The following is a 20,707-nucleotide window of genomic DNA, read 5'->3' as shown; positions in this document are numbered from 1 at the left end:
CCTGCTTTGCACACCCCCATGCATGTACTGCATCTTCTGCCCTCCTTTGCATTCACAGACGTGTGCCAACCATCCCTGGGAACACCTACGTGCCTACACCTTCCACAAACACCCCTTTGTGTGCACCTGTGTGCAACCCAACTCCTCAGCACACACACGCGTTTGTGCCACCATATCCACTCACTCACCACGTGCCCTCCAGCATCACTGCTGCCTCCTCTGGTACCGGACCCGCAGATACTTCAGAGCTCATTAGCATGGACTTCCTTCCTCCCCTCAGCAGCTGCTCCTGCACTCACCTTCATTCCTACTCAGATACCGGCCGCTTCCAGCACCAGCTGACCTGCAAGACACAGAAAGGAAAGGTGGGAGTCATGCAAACGCACAAGCCCAAGGCTGCGTCACAACCACGTATGGCAGCCTCGGGAAGTCAGCTGCAACTACAGCCTTTGTCAGAACGGAAGCAAGCACCATCAAGTGTGACCTCTGAACTCACTGCCATCACCTGAAGTAGGCACTGAAATCGCTCACTTCACTGCAGCTGGTTACCTCTAAATTCTTTCGCTTTTGGGAAATGATGGACATGGAATTAAAGGACTCCAAAAAAATGACATCTACTTCATTGTAGGTGGCACAGGTGGGTGAGTGACACAAAAGATGTATCCTTGGTTCCCAGCCCCTCTATTGGTTACCTCGGTGGCTTGCAGCAACTAGAACTTTCCCCCTTTTGGAAGAGTTCACCTTGGTGGTTGTTTTGCATTGCTTTTTGAGTAACATACACTTAGGGTAGGATGCCTCTCTCAAAATACACGCATCTACATGCTGGAGATAAGTTAGAGAGGCACTTGCAGCAGAGGCCATCCTACAGCCAGCAGTAATCTGTAAAGTACAGGCAATAGAAATCAGGGCACCATTTATTCTGTCTTAAATCTACCCCATTGAGGATGATGAACCATGTCTGAAAACTGCCTCTTCTTATCTCCACTGATCACACTGGGAGCCTCAGATGATGCTCTCAGATGCACATGTTCTAGATAGGAATTTGTTGTACAGCTAGATGATGTGAAGGCCATCCCTTCAGCTTATACTTAGAGGATATTTGCTCCCACAGTTCCCTCAACAGATCATTCCTGATTTACTGTTAATGGAACAAGCTGGAGTGAGATGCCCATTTCCAACACTACCCCAGTGCTTTGGGTAGTTCTCACATTTGTGTAAAATGGTTCCTCCTTTCACTTATTTTTAAGAGAAATTCTCAGTGCTTCAAGGTTCAAGTAGAAGGTTGCTATTCACTTTAACCATATTATGAGTTAGCTCTCATGACAATCTTATCAGAAGACAGCTGAAGGAATCAGACCCCAGAATCTCTCCCATCTCATTACCTTTCACAGACAGAGAGGCTGTGGAGGTTAGACCACGGGCAATAAAAACGACTTCCCCAGCGTCAGTAGGAGTCACACTTTTGATAAGGAGAGTCTCTTACCAACCCACGTTAGAAGCTTTAAATCGCCCACCACTTTCCACTCTGCTTCCATTCAGTGTCCACTTGAACTCATCAATGCTTTCATGGGACAGAATGCATTCAAAAGTGCAATCTTCTACCTCCTGGATTTCAGTGTTTTCAGCCTTTTGGTAATGCCAATATTCAGCTCTGGAAGATAAGAGATAGGTTAGTATGAGGTTTATGTGGAGAAAAGGCACTTTTGCACCGATGTGAGTAGCAGTACTGGTGTTTGAACTCAGGATTTGCAGATCATGGATGCGTTCCTCACTGATGTATTCTCTAAGACATTCTCCTCTCAGAATCACCAGAAAGCTATAAAAAAAAAGAGACATGATTCTCTTGGCTTTGCTCTGGAAGAACTACAAGGCGAGCAGCTCAGTCCATGAGGCACAATGAAGATTCAATGAGCTGCAGAGGGAAAAACCTAACAGAGAGGACAACTCTAGGATGCTGCGTGAGAAAAAGGGTTTTGCCTATGACAAGAAATTAAATGTTTCTATTAGCTCATTTGTTACCATCCTACCTCTACTGGTGTTCAAACCATTTCTCCATTTTAGGGATGTTTAGAAAGGAAACATTTCCAGGACATTCTTGATGTGTTTGGTGATTTTCATGGCAAAATGAGATACATTTACATCAAAAGCAATGGGAATTTTCCAGACATCACTGTGTTAAATTGCAGTAATACAGTTCTATTGTAGAAACTATTAAGGCTCGTGGGGGAATAGGTGTAAGACATAGTGACCACACTGAATGTGCTTTCAGCACTCCTTTACTTTCCACAGTACTTACCCTGAACGCCGACATTTGACTTGGCAACATCAGTGCCAATATCACAGGTATAGAAACCTGCATCTGACTTCTCGATGTCATGGAGAAGGAGACATAGGGTCTTCCCAGACTGTAGCAGCTCATACTTGTTGCCAGAAGTGAGCACAACACCGTCCTTTTTCCACACTGGTTTGACCTTCTCTTTAGAGACTTTGCATTCCAATTTAATCACACCCCGCTCCTCATCAAAAACATCATCCAAGGACTTAATGAAGACAGCAGGCTTCTCTGCTATTAAACAGGCAAAATAAAAAAATGTGATACAGAAGTTGAGACATTTCCAGTTGCTTTCATATTTTAAAGAGGAATCAATAAATCTTTACCAGTACTGACGACACCAATATAGAACCTAAAGCGGTTTCATGTCTGTTGACTGAATGCACTTTATGGAATTCTGAACTAATCAGTAGGAGACTACAGGGAACAGGAGGGACAGCCTGCATTGCCATGGGTGGGACTGATAGCATATGAAGTAATTGGGATGCAGCTCTTCTAAAGCTGGAGAGCTGGCATTGCCCTCACATGGAGCAGAGCTCATACAGCAGGCCACAGTATTAAGAGGATAAGCTGCTGAACACTTTTGATTTTCCCCTTTTATTGACTCATTTTATCTCTATTATATTTCACACATCAGATGTTTATACTGGGGAAAAAACATCCACCAAATGCAGAAGAAAGGAGAAAGAGGAAATCCTTCAAACTCTGAGCGCATAGAGTAAAAGAGCTTAATTGCCGGGGAGAGCAGATTAGAATCACAGTATCCTTAGAATTGGAAGAGACCCTCAAAGGCCATCTAGCCCAGCTCCCCTGCAATAAACAGGAACATTCACAGCTAGATCGGGTTGCTCACAGCCTGGTCATTAGTCATTCCAAAGGCAAAACACACACTGAATGATCTCTCCCTGCAGTCATAAATCCTTGGAGACAACAGCATTGACACTGCATGTTACTGAAGCAGTAAAAGAAATTGCTCTTGTAACTCTCCTTGTGTTAAGTAAAATGATGATAAAAAGCAATGGAATGCTTTGGCAGGACACCAAAACCATCCTCCTTCGTTGATATCTGCTGCAATGGAACCTTCCACTGGAAGAAAGCCCCTGATGACTTGTCACCCCAGAGAGGTGAGCTTTAGAAGCAGGATTGCTGCACAATAGAATGAACTGGAGCTCCTTAGCATCTCTTACATGCAGGAGGGCTGTGACCAGACCCACCTATCACCTTCAGGCACGCGCTTTCTGACACCTTGTCTGACTTCACTGCCACTGTGCCAGCATCCTCAGGCTTAACCTGCTTCACTGTCAGTGTGCAGCAATTGCCAACGTTCTTGATGTCATTGTAATTGTTGGTGTAAAGCAGGTTGCCATTCAGGAACCATTCCACGTCCTTGTCATCATGGGACAGCTCGCAGGAGAAGACAGCAGAGCTCTCTTCTTCAATTTCCACATCCTGCAGCTGCTTCGTCACTTCTACATTGCGGGCTGTGGGGAAACAAGGTGAACTGTTCCCACTGTTACTATAAATCATGTTGGGAAGCAGTTGAGTGGTTGGACTAGATGATCTTTGTGTAATCTTCTCAGTGAAGATTATACATTTATAAAGTTAGCAGGAGAGAATGTCAGAAATCAAGCTCAAGAAGAGAAATCTGAGGTGAAATAGGACATGGAAGAGGCCACCCTCCCTGCTCATACCTTCAGCTGTCAGCGTGGCCTCAGTTTCTGCAATTCCTGCCTTGCACTTGTACACACCAGCATCATTGGGCTTCAGCTTCAGAATCTGGAGCTCTGCTGAATGCTTATCCCTCTTGATCTTGTACTTCTCAGAGGGTTCGATGGGTGTGTGGCCCTTGAACTGATTCACAACCTTTGGAGAAGGCCTGAAGTCACAGGACAGGATGACAGAATGACGTTCCAAAGCTGTCTTGTCCTCCAACTTCCTGGTGATTTGTATATGGTAATCTGCAAAGCAGGGGTGGAAGAGAAGAAAGGATGAGGACAATTGGAAGAAGAGGAAAGTCTCTTGCGTCTATTCCATTCCATTTCATTTCATGTTCACAATGGTTCTGTGAACCACTCCAAAGATAAAACAAACGACTGCCTATAGGGAATGCCATTGACTACATTTCTATAAAGTAATACTGTATATTATCTACCAAATGCAAGGTCTAGCTCTTGTTCTGTGCTTATTAAATTGAGGCTTTTATTCAAATAAGAGTGAGTTGAAAATATAACAAGTACTTTAGGATGCTAACGGAGACTCTTACGCTGGGGACAACAGCAGATAAAAAGCCTGGAAGTTTCTTTCAGATGAAATCAATGACAAACTGCATCAAATTTAGGTGGTACCAAACTTAAACTTGTCTACTTCACAAATACAATTAATTTCACCTGATTAGACTTCTTGGGTATAGCCAAGGACAAAACCTCAGCTCTGTAGATCTGTATAGTAAGCACATCACAACTATTCAAACAGATCTTTTACTGAGATGCAGCTGTCTCATTTAGTGTCCAACGACTTTGAACTGGAAATGGAGCAGACCCTCCAGATACACACACAATATTTCAAAGACCCCAGTGAAGGAAGACTGTACATTAATTAATTCTTCATCTTCATGATGTAAACCAAGCCAGGATATGTTACCTCTGACGAGCAGATTGACTGTGGATTTGGATTTGCCAATTGAGAACTGAATGGTGCCTGTCATATCAGTGGTGGTTTTCGGTATGGTCAGCCGGTGGATGGTGCCTTCATGCTGCAGAATCAAGTTTCTGCCAGCCTGTAAGACTTCCCCACGTAGATACCACTTGGGAGGTTTCACAGAAGGAATGGATATCTTTTCCTTACACATATTTGCACAGAAAATAAGTAGAATTATGTTTTATTCTAAACCATTATCCATTTCTGAGTCATTTCTCTCTTCAACACAGTCAATGCTTTATTGCCCTTGAACTTAAAGATAGACTTACTAGCTACAATGGAGCTCCCTGCAAACAGTTTTCATGGAAACCAGAATCTCATTTATTCTAAAACCTTTTAAGCAAAATTAAGGGTAGAAAAACAATAGAACTGAATGAATCTTTAAGGTCATTTAGTTCCAATCCCCCTGCTATAGGCAGGGACACCTCCCTCCAGACCAACTCTTCTCCTCAGGGTCAAGGCTTCTCTCAAATCATTCTCCTCTAAACCTGTACCTGTGCTTGGGATTGCCCTGACCCAGGTGCAGGGCCTTATAATTGGCCAAACTGAAGTTCATGAGGCTGCCAAGGGCCCACCTCTCCAGCCTGCCCAGGTCCCTCAGGGTAGCATCCCTTCCCTCTAGCACATCAACAGCACCGCTCAGCTTGGTGTCATCTGCAAACTTGCTGAGGCTGCATTTCATTCCACTGGCCATGTTGCCTACAAAAATGTTAAAGAACACTGGTCCCAACACCACCCTCCACCTGGACACTGAGCTATTGACTTCAACTCTCTGAGTGTGACCATCCAGCCAGTTCCCTATCCTGCAACTGGTCCATCCATCAAAACCATTTTTCTCCACTTTGGTGACCAGGATGTCATGCAGGATGGGATCAAATGCTCTGCACAAGTCCAAGTAGATGACGTCAGTTGCTCTCCCATTATCCACTGATGCTGTTACTCCATCATGAAAGGCCACCAAGTTTGTCAGGCATGGCTTGACCTTGATGAAGCCATATTGGTTACCACCAGTCACCTCATCTTTATTTTCCAAACTATGCCAAGGAGAACTAGACAGAACTCTACAATGTCGTGTCACTACAAACCTGTCTGAACCATTGGCTTCTCTGCATGCTCATCACTAGTCTCTCCTTAGCTTGTGTGCCCACAATGTATGGGGAATGTCAGCCACAAATCTTACCTAGGGGACATCTTTGCTTCAAAATCCCTTGAACATCACACAATCCCTTTTAACTCTCCAGGTCTGCACTAATTTATGTCAGAATTAGAACATATTTCTGTGCTGCCATTTCCCTTTCCTTCTGAAGGGCCTGGATATAAATGGATTAACCTCAGGAGCAGAGTTCCTGCATAAAACAGCCAGCACTGAAACAGCAACCCAACCTGGTTGCAGACTGAGAGAGAAAATGAGAGTTCACCACTTGTGAATAATGAGACTTCTCTTATTTCCCTGGGAAGTAATGCCCACTTTTTTACTTTGACGGAGCTCCTTCCCATCCTAGAAGGGAAAATGTCAAGTCAGATCTCCATTAGTCCTTCCATCTCTGCACTGAGCAAATGCAGCCTTCAGATCTATGCTTAATTCACCCACTCCCCTAGAATTAATGGAACTGTGCTTACTGGAACATATGTTGAAGCTTAAGCACATTGCAGTGTTTTCAACATGTAGGAATGGCTATAGAACATGCAGAAATTCTGGCTGACCTATGACAGCTTAAAGCACTGCGGAGGACTGTTAACAAGCCTGTTTGGACATCACCTTGAATAAATGATGTTATCCCCAAGTAAGGGAAGGAACAGCTGAGCACTGGGGAGGTACAGAAAGTGCCAGAGCAAATTCTCACAGTGTCACATGCAAAGAAAACTCAGATTTCACCCTAAAACCCAGTTCACAACAAGGCTACAAAATCCTGGCTGAGAATTTCTGTGTTAGAGTTGAAGCTCAAGACTGTACTCCAACCAACAATATTTTGTGCAGCAAGACCTCAGGAGTTCACATGAAACCCAAAACAAACTTCCATTTCAACTTGATAAATGAACTCAGGACATAATAACAAAGAGTGCTGATCTGGGCAAGTAAAAGAGCATAAAGAAAAGAGAGCAGTGCAAAAGCTATCAAGCAAAAGCTCAGACTCGCATCCCTTGGAAGTGAAATTAAAGGCTCTCATTCATTTCCAGAGAAGTCAGAAAGAAAAATACCATTACATGCCATACCTTGAACCACTTGATGTCCACCTTGGGCCTGGACAGCTCACACTCAAATGTGACCTTGTCCTTCTTAGTGACGCTAATTTTGATTGCAATTTTCATTCTTGGATCACTTAGGGCTTCAGCCACTTAATGGAACTAACTCAGTTAAAAGTCAGGGGTAAAATAAAAACTCTCTTGTACTAGCAGAGAGATTTGCAACAGAGTAACTGAAGTAAGGATGGAAGACTGAAGGTGTTGGGGAAGACATCCAGGCTTTAGCTACAGGGCATGCATGCAGAATCACAAAACAAAGGCCAGTCAGAAAAATAAGAGCTTCATGAGAATTAATGGGGTTGTTTCTACATGCCCACCCTATCTGCCAGTGTAAATCCTTCCAGTGAAAAAAAGGAAAGCTACATATAGGTGGGGAGAATTGTTGGCGAAATTATTTGTGATATTTTTTGCTAATAATATGCTCAAAATCCTGGAGCAAGACTTCAAGTTAAGCAACTCAGTCTGTGTACGTAGACTTACAGAAGGGAACCATAAAGCTTATGGAAGGAACTGTAAAGTTAATCCACAGCTAAAACAGAGTAGAGACGAATTGCAGGAGCTTGTTTACTTTGCACAAGTGTGAGCTTTAACCACTGCTGAGCTCCTAGTACAAAAGTCTGAGCCACAAATTTCACCACCCTGGGAGATGATGGACAAGAAGAAACCACTTAGGAGCACATAAAAGATGTGTCCCTAAGTGTATGAGCTCCTTTATGTATGAGCACTTTCAAAGAGCCAACAGAGTCAATGATTTTATTGGAAGCATCAGATTTTATGACTCGCAGGAAGTGATCACCATAACTCACACTCATATCTCCTGCCTGTAGAGGAGATCCTCCTTGCATCTACAAAGAAGCAAGAAGAAAAGAGACAAAGAAGGAATAAAAAAATTCCCATCTCACATTTGGGATGCTTAATTCCAGCCTTGAAGGCTGATTTGCCCACTTAACAGCTGTGCTCTTCAGAAGCAGTTGTTCCACAGCTATTTAGAGAGAAAGACAAGTTTTGTACTCGGTTGTTAACACAGAGAACAGCATAAACACACAAATGAACTCAACTTTGCAGTGTTGTAATGGCTGATGAGGGAAGCCAAGGATCCTTCCTCACTGTCAGCCTTCATTTCCAGAGACATACCTTTGGGGGTGATGGTAATGCTGCTCTTGTCATCTCTGGACTCACAGAAGTACTCTCCCTCATCCTCAGCCCGGATCCCTGTTATTGTCAGGGTTCTTCTGACCCCTTCCTCATCAATCTGGAAACGTTTGCTGGGTTTGATCTCAACTGCATTCCTGCACCACACCACCTTCCCTTCGGCATGGCTCACTTCCTCTTCCTCTAAGCTATGTAAACAGCTGCTTAGTGCTCCCAAAGCGAATGCTCACCAGTTGATTCCAACTTGAAGGTCATCTTCTGGCCAGCAGCCTCGCAGATGTATTCTCCAGCACCTTTCTTCTCCAGCTGCTCCACAACCAGACGCCGTGTTTTGCCCACAGATTCCATTCTGAACTTTCTGGAGGAGGCAAGCAGTCTTCCATCCTTGTACCATTTTACTTCGCTTGGATCCTGTGCTACTTCACAGCTGAGGGAGGCACTTGCTGCCAGGGCAGCACTCACCTCTTTCTGCACCTTCTCCTGGTTTATAAACACAGGTTTTGGCTCTGAGGGAAAAAAAGAAAAAGTATTGACTGAGGGACTGAAATGAGACCATCTTGCAGGTTTGTATGTACAGCTTGGAACCGGTTTAGGTTACCACTTGTGCCCAAACTAATAGCCTTCACTAGAGAATATCAGCTCTTCTGTTAAAACAAAGTGTCAAATCTAGGCAAGAAAGAACCTAGGAACTGAAGGAACCAAGAGGGTCCTTGAACACCAGTCCCATGGTTGCAAGTCACTATACAAACAACTTAGTCAAATCTTTCGGTGAACAAGAATTACAGTTTGGGATCTCAGGCACAGGAGAGATTTGAATAATATCTTGAATATTGCTTCCATTGTACATCTATCAGTAATTATTCTACAGACAGACTGAAAAAGGTCTTTGTGCCATACTAAAACCAAATACTTTCTACAAACCCAGGCAATCAAGTATAGGGAAAAAACCTCAGCACAGACTACTGCAACTGGATCATTGTACAATAGAAACTAGATTTTACTTTACTGTTCTCTGCTGTATTTCAGACAACACCTGTCTCACCTGTGACATGAATCCTGAAGGTGAGTTTCTGGCCAGCAGCCTCGCAGCTGTACTCCCCTGCATCTTTCTTCTCCACCTGGCTCACCACCAGCCGACGCTGTTTGCCCTCTGACTCAGCCTTGAACTTCTTGCTCCAGGTGATCAGTTTCCCCTCCTTGTCCCACTTCACCTCCGTCTTCTCCTTGGCCACCTCGCAGCTCCGCGTGGCATTTTCTGTTGGTGCACCCTTCACCTCCTTCTGCACCTTCTGCTTGTTGATGAAAGCATCTTCTGCTTCTGCAGATTGGGAGAGCATTTAGGATGCACAGCTACATTCACGCTGTCCAATGTGTTCAAAACCAAACACAAAATGCTGCTTGTGACAACTTCATGTATGTTTGTAATTTTGGAATGGTCTCATTCATACTAAACATGATCCAGATTAAATACGTTCTCTCTATTAATTACCAGTGACCCAACACTTCATCGTCCATTACTATGCTAAATATATTCTTCATATCTTTAAATATCCTTCACATTCATATCATTAAATATTCTTCTTACATTCAATAGTTTGAAAAAATTAAGGTTTGTGAGGAAATATTTTCCTTATTTAAACCCAGAGCTGTTTCTAAAACAGCTCCTTGCAAGCTCCCCCCATAAGCAGATGGGAATCTACTAATGCAGCAGAGAAGGATGCATTATATGCACCACTTGAGATCAATTTTAACATAATTTCTCTGTGGTTCTTGGAGCTTTGCTTAAATTGTTCCTAAAAAAACTATTTTTAGAGGGGGGCAATATGATTACATTCATCAAAAATTGGAAGCCAAAGCAAACACCAAATATAAGCATGTCATGCTCAGTGACATACAGGTGTTACGAATTACACTCTAGAAAAGCAGTGCTGATTTACATATTTCTTATTCAAAACTGAAATGTCATTTACACAGAACAATGTACTCATGCAATATTGATATGACTCCTGATTAGGTGTTCATTTCTGTCCCTATCAACAGGAGTACTTCTTTCACTGAATACCTACAAACCAATCTCAGTTCTTTACCAAATCCTCAATATTGTAAATAAGGTTTAGATACTGAAACTCAGAGGCCACAGCTAATTCTCAGTAGAAAACAATACGACATCATGAAACAAGTTAACTGCACTTAACTTCAGCCACCTGAGAGTTAGGGTTGATCTTGGTTCCCATAGGAAAACATTCAAGCTTCAGTTTCCCAATGAGACTGAGGGATTTGAAGCTGTGCTGTACTGAGTGGTGACCTTCAGTGGAAGGCAGTGGGTGACTCACCTCACCCTACAGCAGATGGTGGCAGCTCACTCCTCAGACTATACTGACTACAACTGACCATAATCCAGTTCCCCACATTCAGGCATCTTGGGCAATTCGACATGCTCTGTGCATCCAAGATGTCTTAATGAGGCTGGGAAATCTATACGGCACTCTCAGGAGAGACTTCCCTTTCTAACTCAGAAGCTGGACGCCAGCAGGGATCTTTAAAGAACTTCAGGTATAACTGGAAACCAAGTGGGACTCATGGGCCATTCTGTGATGAGAAACATCTCTCTCACCTGTGACATGAATCTTGAAGGTGAGTTTCTGGCCAGCAGCCTCGCAGCTGTACTCCCCTGCATCTTACTTCTCCACCTGGCTCACCACCAGCCGACGCTGTTTGCCCTCTGACTCCACCTTGAACTTCTTGCTCCAGGTGATCAGTTTCCCCTCCTTGTACCACTTCATCTCCATCTTCTCCTGGACCACCTCGCAGCTCAGCGTGGCATTTTGAGTCAGTACAGCCTTCACATCCTTTTGTACCTTGTCCTTGTTTGTAAACACGTCTTCTTTCTCTGCAGGGACATCACAACAGTCACACCGTTTTGCTGTAGTCTGCTGCAGAGCTTACTCCAGTTCCCTGTTTTCACTACACTTCCCCTTCACAGGGAGCATCGTGATGCCTCATTAAGAAAGGAAAATACCTTCCCTTCTATTTTGCCTTGGGAAATGATAGGCATATCATATCATATCATATCATATCATATCATATCATATCATTTCATATCATATTACATCATATCACAAAGCTAAACATTTCGCAGTCTGATAGCAGATTTGGACATGAGATTTAGAACACCTGCATGCACTGCTGAACCTCCTCCCTTCTCTTTTTTTCTTCTCATGTCTCTCTACATTTCCAGTAAATCAGAAGGGAACGGCCCTCTAGAACATGCTGCCCAAGGAGACTGTGGATGCTCCATCCCTGCAGGCATTCAAGGCCAGGCTGGATGTGGTTCTGGGCAGCCTGGGCTGCTGCTTGGCAACCCTGCACATGGGAAGAAGGGGGTTGGAACTGGATGAGCACTGTGGGCCTTTGCAACCCAGGTCATTTATCAGTCTGATTATTGGCATTTTCCACCTCATTGTGTCATTCAAATTTTGTAACCAGATCTCTTCAAACACCTCCCCTTTTCTCACTCCTTGCATGCCTGGTGTACTCTTGCACTGTAACCCTGCAGACACCAGCTGACTACAAGAGCTGCACAAGTTACCCTCCTTGCCTATGGTTTGTTGCAGTAATTCATTCCTGGATGGAAAAGCACATGTAGAAAAGTGTTGCTATGACACTAGATGACAAAGAAAGTCCTATAGCCAAAATGTTTTGCACCAGAGAGGCTGTCAGTTGATCCTCCAAATGCAAGACACACCAAATGAAGCGTTCCTTTATCTCTGAGATTCCAAGCATTTTCTCACCTCTGATTTTCACTTGGAATGTTGCTTTGTCATCTTTTGTTTCGCAGCTGTAGCTCCCTTGGTCTTTCAGGGTCACATTTTTGACCATGAGGTTGCGGTGCATCCCCTGGGAGATGATGGTTGTCCTCTGGTCCTGCTTCACCTCTGTTTGATCTTTCTTCCATACGACAGCTTCACTTGCAGCTGACACCTCACACACCAGCTCCAGGTCTTCAGAAGGACTGACTGATATTTCTGGAGTCGTTTTGGGCTTGCTGACAACATTAATGGCTTCATCTGAAGAAAAAAAGAGAAAGTGGTTTACATCCCGACTCAGGCTTATTCAGCACAGCATGAAGATACAGTTAGAACTGATTGTAACGTCTCTGCTCATTACATTTGGGTGATCGAGTTTCACCTCTGGAGGTACTCACATACAAACATGTGCTTGATTCTCCTGTGTAAGGAAAGAGTAAGTTCTATGCAGACAGTTCTTATTTCTTTTAATCAATTCTGTATTCTGCACATGTTCTTCTGAAGCTAAAATGAAGGCAGCTAAGTAACGTGTTTGCAATACATGAACAAACCTATTCAACACCTTGTCTCTAAGCTAACAAGCAGCGTTTGATGAGCACATCAGTATTTCATGCCCTTCATTCCATCCAGACAGAACCTGCCTGAGGAGCAAGCTGATGGCTGTCAGCTACAGGCAGACCCAGCTTAGTATTGCATTTCTTAGAGCAACAACTGTTGCTTTCAGTCACTGAATATACCAAGGCCAATTGCTATGCCAGGCACATTTATGGCAGCAGTGAACAAATAATGCATTAAAAATTGTAATAGACAGGAGCCATCTATTCTTTTAAAACTAGGTGACCAAAGAAGAACAGTCCCTCTAGAGTCAAGCTGTTAAGAACTAATAGCATCAATCAATAACACATAGATAGATAACTTCCGTGCCCTAAGACAGGTGCTGCCTGTGACCATTAGGTGCTCCTAATTAAGCCCTCTTGATGGCTTTTTTGTCTGAGCCACGTGACATTTTGTGATAGGAGTTACTGCTAGTGTTCCCTTAACCCTACAACAAAGTAGGAGGTATCCATTCTCAGGGAATCATGCAGGCTTCCTCTGTAATTGATGCTCAGAGACAGCCCCAGAACTTTTAAAATCTTAGCTTAGCTCTCATCCAATAATGTTCATCAAACAGTGCAACATGCCCCCTGGTAAAATCCATCAGGGCCACATCTCCACAGTTCCTGAACATCTTCAGGGATCCCACCACCTCCCTGGGCAGCCTGTGCCAGTTAATTCTGTGGGCAGACCTGCCAGTATGAAATATTATGCTAACATGACAAACAGAGAGAAGAAAAGCAAAATTAAGACTAGCTGACAAGCCTTGGCAGGAAGTTCTGCTCTCCATCAATTTAGTCCCACTATTCAATTCTCTTTGGAGCTGTCTCCATGCCTCTCTGGAGTTTGTTCTTTGAGAAGAAGCAATTAAGTAAGCTCTCCAATGCCAAACTGCATACACTACTCTAGAGCTTTGTTGTTTCTCCATGGATCAACAAGGGTGACAAGCCATCAGAATATGATGAAGAGCCTCATGCATACTCAGTGTAAGAAAAAAAAAAGGCAATTGTTGCTGGGAAGAAGGTGCATTTGCATTTGTGTCATCTGCAGAGGGTACTGCAGAAATGGAAAGTCTTCCACTGGAGCAAACAAAGGGCTCTCATTTATTGCAATCAAGGCCCAGCGTGTGGATCTCAGAGATCAGACCTACACCCTGCAGCAAAACAGAGACCTGTGTGGGAAAGTTCAGTTTCTCTCTACATCTGCGTAAGAAAAAGCCCACCATGGAATGACAGCTAAGTAAACATCCCTGTGACTCTTCACAGGTCTCTTCTACATTTGGGATCATTGCTACAAAAAGAGCTGTTGACATCATCTCTCGTGGCCACCCTGAGAGAAGAGCAGGAAGGCTGGGATGCTCTTTTTCCTATCTTTCCCTTGACTTCCTCTATATCTTAGGGACGAATCACAGGACACAACACAGAAATTAAATAGCTATACAAAGCAGATTGGCCAGTTCAAGTCAAAACAGCCAGTGAAAACACCCCAGATGCTGTCTGACAACAGCTGGACTGTCGGGGAGTCAGGTGAATGCAGTCTGCTGGCCCTGGGCAGGAAGAGGACAGCCCAGACTGTCACATACCTTTCACTGAAAGCTGATAGAGCATTTTATCCCCCTCACAGATGCACTGACAACTTCCAGCATCATCCATTGAGACGCTGTGAATTTTCAAGGTGTGTTTCTTCCCCACAATGTGCAGTTCATATTTTTCACTGGACTTGAGCTCCTTCTCATCCTTCATCCACTCCACAGTTGCGCCTGTGTCTGAAAGCTCAGCCTGCAGTTTGGCTTCCTCACGCAGCCGAGCGGAGATCTTTTCTACATCTTTGCTCTTATTGGTAAATCTCACTGCAGCACCTGTCAGGAGCAAAGGCCTCGTTAGTTCAATTTAGATCAGGCTAACGTGGTCAATGTTTGCTGCAACATCTCTGAAAAAGTATCACCTTCTGTTCCTGCACTCATCATTGTGTCAGTGCTGAGCAATTCAAGATATTTCATTTGCTCTTCTTGCCGGATTTACTAAGTAAAAAACAACCAAACATCTCCTTCTACTGATTAAGAATGCTCTAAACATGCTTCTGCAGAGGTTTCCACCCAATGACAAACAGCTCCTCCCATAATGAATGTTTATTTGTTCTATTTTGTCATGCAAATCTGATTGAAAGAGTTATTATTGGAATGATTGCTCCCCTACTTCTAAACTATTCCAGTGCAATCAGAAAGGCTGTCTGAACCTGGAGCTGAAAGTACTGCTCTATGGTGATGCAGTGGTAAACCTGCTGACTGAATGCACTGGCCAATAGCTGTGAACTGCAGACATTCATCAGCTGGCATGAAGCAATCTGGTTCAGATACCAAGCAGCTGGGTAGACTGGCTTACCCTACACTCAGTGCTATCATGTTTAGGGCAAAACCAGGACTCACATCAGTCCATGGGATGCAATTTCAGGTATTTGGTACAGTCAGTGAATGCCTGCAGCCCCAGTTCTAATCATCAGATCACAGCAACTATGCCTTGACTGGAAGAGGAAAGGAGAACGATCAAAGCAAATACCTCTCACTCTCATCTTGGTGCTGACATCAACATTTTTGGTAACAAATTCCACTTCTGCTCCATCATCATTCTTGGTGACGTTCTTTATCATTAGGCTGTGAGTAGTTTGGGTTCTCTTGATGATGCAGGTCTCGCTTTCCTGTAAGACTTTACCATTGAGGTACCAAGTGCCACAACACGTTGTTGTAAGGTCAATAGTAAACATGGCATCCCCTCCAGGTACAGCTTCACCAGTTGTTAGGGGGGATTTCACAGCCAGGACTGGTTCTGAGGAACAACAACATGGATGTCTTTATGCTCTTGAGATGCAAGTCTGGTATCTCATCTAAAGATGGAAGATTAAATCATAGGTACATTTCTACTTCTCCCTTTGCATGAGTGCTGGAAGAAGCACTTCTATGCTTCAGATCTGTTACAGAAAGTTCTGCCTCTTGCACATGTGAGATATCAAGAGATAAGGATTTTCATGTCTCTGTCACAGAAACAGAACTTGTATCACTTTAGTGGTAGCTAGAAGTTGACAGGAGATAGGAGAACTAGGAATAAGGGAAAGCCTTTGGTGTGTTAATGCACTACTATCCTTAAAGTCAAAGAAAACAACTTTAGGGAACCAACACAGCTGCTCAGCACACACTGACCCATTTCCATTGGGGTTTTTGTGCTTACCAAGGTGCACGCTCCCTGGGAATTCCAGAGACAGGCTCTGTCCATGAGCATTGACTGCAGACACTCAGAACTGATCATCAGCCTCTTCAGACAGATTGCTCACCGTGAACTCTGGGATGGGGACATGAGACTCGTGGCACCTCACGCACGTGAAGCCAGTTAGTTTATTGCCTTCCACAATGTAGCCATCGATTGGAATGGGGCGTTGCATCTTCAGAGGGGACCATGCCAGCGTCACTGAGGTTTCTGTTTTATTTTTCACCACGGGGTCAGCTGGGGGCTGGGTGGGAGGTTTTCTGGCAGCTGAACAGAAAGAAATACAGAAATATTAGCATAAGGTCATGTAGGTTGGAAAAGACCTTTAAGATCAGCAGACTCAACTTTCAGCATGACCTACTGAGTCCCACCATTAACTACTGTGGTACCTGAGGACATACATGACAAGCTTATTCCTGCAGGTATTTGCATAGTGAATATATTCACCCTCTGGTTGCTTTGGAACATTTTAGAGGTTAAAATCCCATCAGACTTTTTCACTGTGTGCAGCCACTGATACAGGCAGGAGGCTGGGAATTACCTGATGGGCTCTAGTTACAGACTACTGACACAGTAAAGGATTGATTTCATTTCATTTTGGCCATCAGAAAGTTTGGTGTCTGGTTTAAGTCACCCAATTATAATTTAAGACTCCAAGTATAATCCTATGGAGAGCAGCGCATTCAGGAGAACTCATCTCATCTTCATAAACCTGAATGAAATCACAGAATCATAGGATCACGGGAGGGCTTGGGTTGGAAGAAACCTTCAAGATCATCCAGTTCTAAACACCCTGCCATGGGCTGGCTGCCCACTAACCAGCTCAGGCTGCCCATCACCCATCCAACCTCGCCTTCAACACCAAGGACAGGCATCCACAGCTTCTCTGGGCAGCCTGAAATGGAAGCAATGAGCCACATGTTGAAGATACTCAAACATTCATGACTGTAGAGAGAGACAAATACTCCATACATATTGCCTGACTGGTAAATGGTATTAAAATGCCAACAACAGACTCATCCAGCTCATTGAAAATGGTGTGAACATGGCGAAAAACACCTTCCTAAGATCCAACCTAAACCTCCCCTGTCTCAGTTTAAAACCATTCCCCCTTCTCCTATCACTATCCACCCTCATACACAGCCATTCCCCCTCCTGTTTATACGCTCCCTTCAAGTACTGAAAGGCCACAATGAGGTCTCCCCGCAGCCTTCTCTTCTCCAGGCTAAACAAGCCCAGATCCCTCCACCTTTCCTCATAGGAGAGCTGCTCCAGCCCTCTGATCATCACAGTTTTCCTCCTCTGGACCCACCCCAACAGCTCCACATCCTTCCCAGGCCTGGACACAGTGCTGCAAATAGGGCCTCACAAGAGCTGAGCAGGAGGGGACAATCACCTCCCTCTCCTGCTGGCCACCCCTTTTTCAGTGCAGCCCAGAACACGCATGGATCTATCTTTTTCATACGGATATTCCCATAGATGTACATATATATACCACACCTACACACCCACAATCTGCTACAACTCCATAGAATTATCAAGGTTGGAAAAGACCTATAAGATCATCCAGTCCAACCATCACCAATACTTCCCAGTTAAATCATAGCCCTCAACACAACATCCAAACTTTTCTTGAACTTCCCAGGGTCGGTGACTCTACATGAGAGAAAAGGGCACACAGATAAGGGATTCTGCATTTGCTATTAGCAGGGGTGGGATGAGACCGAGCACTGCCCCAGCTCCTGGGATAACGCAGAAGGGCTGAGACCTTCCAGCTGCTTCCACCCAGGGTCACACAGCAAAGCCGACCCTGCAGGAGTCTGCATCATTCTTTGCATGGCATTGCTAAGAGGAAGATCCCCCCCTACCCTTGGCTCTACACTCCAGGTGCTGTCTGCCATCTGTAAAGCCACCACAGCTCTCCTACTGGAGTTCCCATCTGCACAGTGACAGCTTGGTTTCTTCTTACTGTCCAAACCACCACAGCCTCAGTGCTTCTCAAATCTCCCCTTTTCAGCTGATTTCCTCTTTCTAGTGGCTGGGCAATTCCTCCCTCTCACAGTCATCCCTCTGCCCCACTCTATGCCCACAGACCCACAGAGGGCACACAGAGCCAGCCCTGTCCCAGCAGCTGCTGCTTCACATCTGACAGTCTCAGGAGCTGAGATCCAGGCCGAGACAGCACTGCCCAGACATGGTTTGTAGGACGTTTGTGAGAGGAAATAGGGAGGTTTGTGATTGAACCTGCCCCCTAAGGAGGAAGGCAATGCTGCCTGCAGCCCCAGCAGGCATTACAAAACATTCCCTAGAGTCCCCCTCAGCTCCCTTTACAGCCCCTGCACAGCTCTATAGAACAGTCTTATAGAACTACCTCTAGTAGAAGCAATCTCCACACAGAGATCCTTTCCCAGTGGCACTCAGCCCTTCAGTGGGGTCTAAGAGAGCTGCAGCCAGACTCAAACACAACTGCTCACACAGCTCAGCTGCCTTCACCTGTGCTCCTGACGCTGACACATTGCAGCCCCACATCCCCCTCTGCCCCCCCACAGCCCCACACCCCCCTGTCCTCCCCGCACTCCCCATCAGCCCATCCCACCTCAGTGCTGCCTCTGTCTCTTCTCTCCTCTCCCCGTCCCAGCGCCGGCCTCCCCCGGCCTCCCATTGGGCAGCGGCAGCTCCGCCGGCTCCGATTGGCTGAGCCGCAGTGCGCGGGAGTGGCCGTTGTGGGGGGGGCAGAGGGGGATGTGGGGCTGCAATGTGTCAGCGTCAGGAGCACAGGTGAAGGCAGCTGAGCTGTGTGAGCAGTTGTGTTTGAGTCTGGCTGCAGCTCTCTTAGACCCCACTGAAGGGCTGAGTGCCACTGGGAAAGGATCTCTGTGTGGAGATTGCTTCTACTAGAGGTAGTTCTATCAGACTGTTCTATAGAGCTGTGCAGGGGCTGTAAAGGGAGCTGAGGGGGACTGTAGGGGGGATATGGGGCTGTGGTGGGCCATAGGAGGACTAGGGGCTCTAGGGGGCTCTGAGGGTGTGTAGGGGTTGTGGGGAGCTATTGGAGGATATGGGCAGGTATGGGGCTTTAAGGGGTGGTGTATGGAGAGATAGAGGGTTGTGGGGGCCTTAGGGTGATATGGGGCTACTGGGGGCTGTCGGGGACTGTGGGGAGGAATATGAAGTTGTAGCAGATTGTGGGGGTGTAGGTGTGGTATATATATGTACATCTATAGGAATATCCATATGAAAAAGATAGATCCATGTGTGTTCTGGGCTGCACTGAAAAAGGGGTGGCCAGCAGGAGAGGGAGGTGATTGTCCCCTCCTGCTCAGCTCTTGTGAGGCCATATTTGCAGCACTGTGTCCAGGCCTGGGAAGGATGTGGAGCTGTTGGGGTGGGTCCAAAGGAGGGCCACTGTGATGATCAGACGGAAATTTGGGTGAAGCTGCCTGATTTTATGAAGCTATTCCTGTTATTTTCTTGGTGCTGTGTTTCCCAAATGAGTGGTTTCTGGCTGTGCTGCAGCACCAGTCTGCATGTGAACATCAACTCTATTCACCATCTGGGAAGATTAGGACTTCCCTTCTCCCACCAGCACCACTGAATTACAGTTACTCTAAGGAATCCTTAAAGAAGGGTTTACAGCTGTCATGTTATCTGAAGTGCTTGGGGCATTCTGATGCTATTAACCTCTATGTATTAACAAGTTCAAAAAGAAAAGGTAGGCATCTGATTGTTGTGCCAGTTTCTAAGTTATTTGGAAAGCTGTACCACCCAACCACTCCTTCTGTTTGATGGAGGTGACAAAGCTCAGTTTAATTTCTGACTGCTGTTTAAATTCTGGAGCTCAAGCTGGTTCCTGGAGTAGAAAAAGCTCGGAAGCTGTCCCTCCTACAAGCAGGCACCTCTGAGCAAAATATGACATCTCAGTTTCAGATGGTAAGGTCAGGAGATCTGATTCCAGCGTCTAGCTTTTGGCTTCATGCTATGTTAGTGGGACCTTTGGCATCCAGCACTGACTAACAGCAACTGACAGGCTGGTAACAGTGCACATCAAAGCAGTTATGTGTCAGGATGGGTCAGGAAAATTGTATGGCATTGAGATTTCCTGTCTTTGCTCTTTGCAGATCTAACTAGCTGCTGGAAGAATCCTGTACGCCATGTTCACACCATTTTCAATGAGCTGGATGAGTCTGTTGTTGGCATTTTAATACCATTTCCCAGGCAGGCAATATGTATGGAGTATTTGGCTCTCTCTACAGTCATGAATGTTTGAGTATCTTCAACATGTGGCTCATTGCTTCCATTTCAGGCTGCCCAGAGAAGCTGTGGATGCCTGTCCTTGGTGTTGAAGGTGAGGTTGGATGGGTGATGGGCAGCCTGAGCTGGTTAGTGGGCAGCCAGCCCATGGCAGGGTGTTTAGAACTGGATGATCTTGAAGGTTTCTTCCAACCCAAGCCCTCCCGTGATCCTATGATTCTGTGATTTCATTCAGGTTTATTGAGATGAGATGAGTTCTCCTAAATGCGCTGTTCTCCATATGATTATAATTGGAGTCTTAAATTATAATTGGGTGACTTAAAGCAGACACCAAACTTTCTGATGGCCAAAATGAAATGAAATCAATCCTTTAC

The 20,707-nt window shown here is 45.1% G+C and overlaps 2 protein-coding genes across 2 annotated transcripts; both read right to left on the bottom strand.

Annotated features, from left to right (window-relative positions):
* Nucleotides 1-410: 410 nt before the first annotated feature.
* Nucleotides 411-10,861, bottom strand: LOC146753610 (obscurin-like). Its single transcript, XM_085529395.1, has 4 exons — nucleotides 10,817-10,861; nucleotides 4,024-4,357; nucleotides 2,297-2,566; nucleotides 411-1,651 (listed from the first exon to the last, which is right to left on the bottom strand). Exons 1-4 carry the CDS (start codon nucleotides 10,859-10,861, stop codon nucleotides 1,599-1,601), a joined length of 702 nt encoding a protein of 233 aa, XP_085385521.1. The 3' UTR covers nucleotides 411-1,598.
* Nucleotides 10,862-11,052: 191 nt separating this feature from the next.
* LOC146753609 (myosin-binding protein C, cardiac-type-like) lies at nucleotides 11,053-13,410 on the bottom strand. The gene is made up of 3 exons (XM_085529394.1): nucleotides 13,401-13,410; nucleotides 12,217-12,492; nucleotides 11,053-11,315 (listed from the first exon to the last, which is right to left on the bottom strand). Exons 1-3 carry the CDS (start codon nucleotides 13,408-13,410, stop codon nucleotides 11,104-11,106), a joined length of 498 nt encoding a protein of 165 aa, XP_085385520.1. The 3' UTR covers nucleotides 11,053-11,103.
* Between the last annotated feature and the right edge of the window lie 7,297 nt (nucleotides 13,411-20,707).

The sequence above is a fragment of the Coturnix japonica genome, chromosome Z (genome assembly GCF_054131305.1).
Source record: "Coturnix japonica strain WE chromosome Z, WE-NBRP24, whole genome shotgun sequence".
Lineage (NCBI taxonomy): Eukaryota > Metazoa > Chordata > Aves > Galliformes > Phasianidae > Coturnix > Coturnix japonica.
Note: the sequence above shows the minus strand (reverse complement) of the source record. Positions and strands in the feature narration are given on the sequence as shown.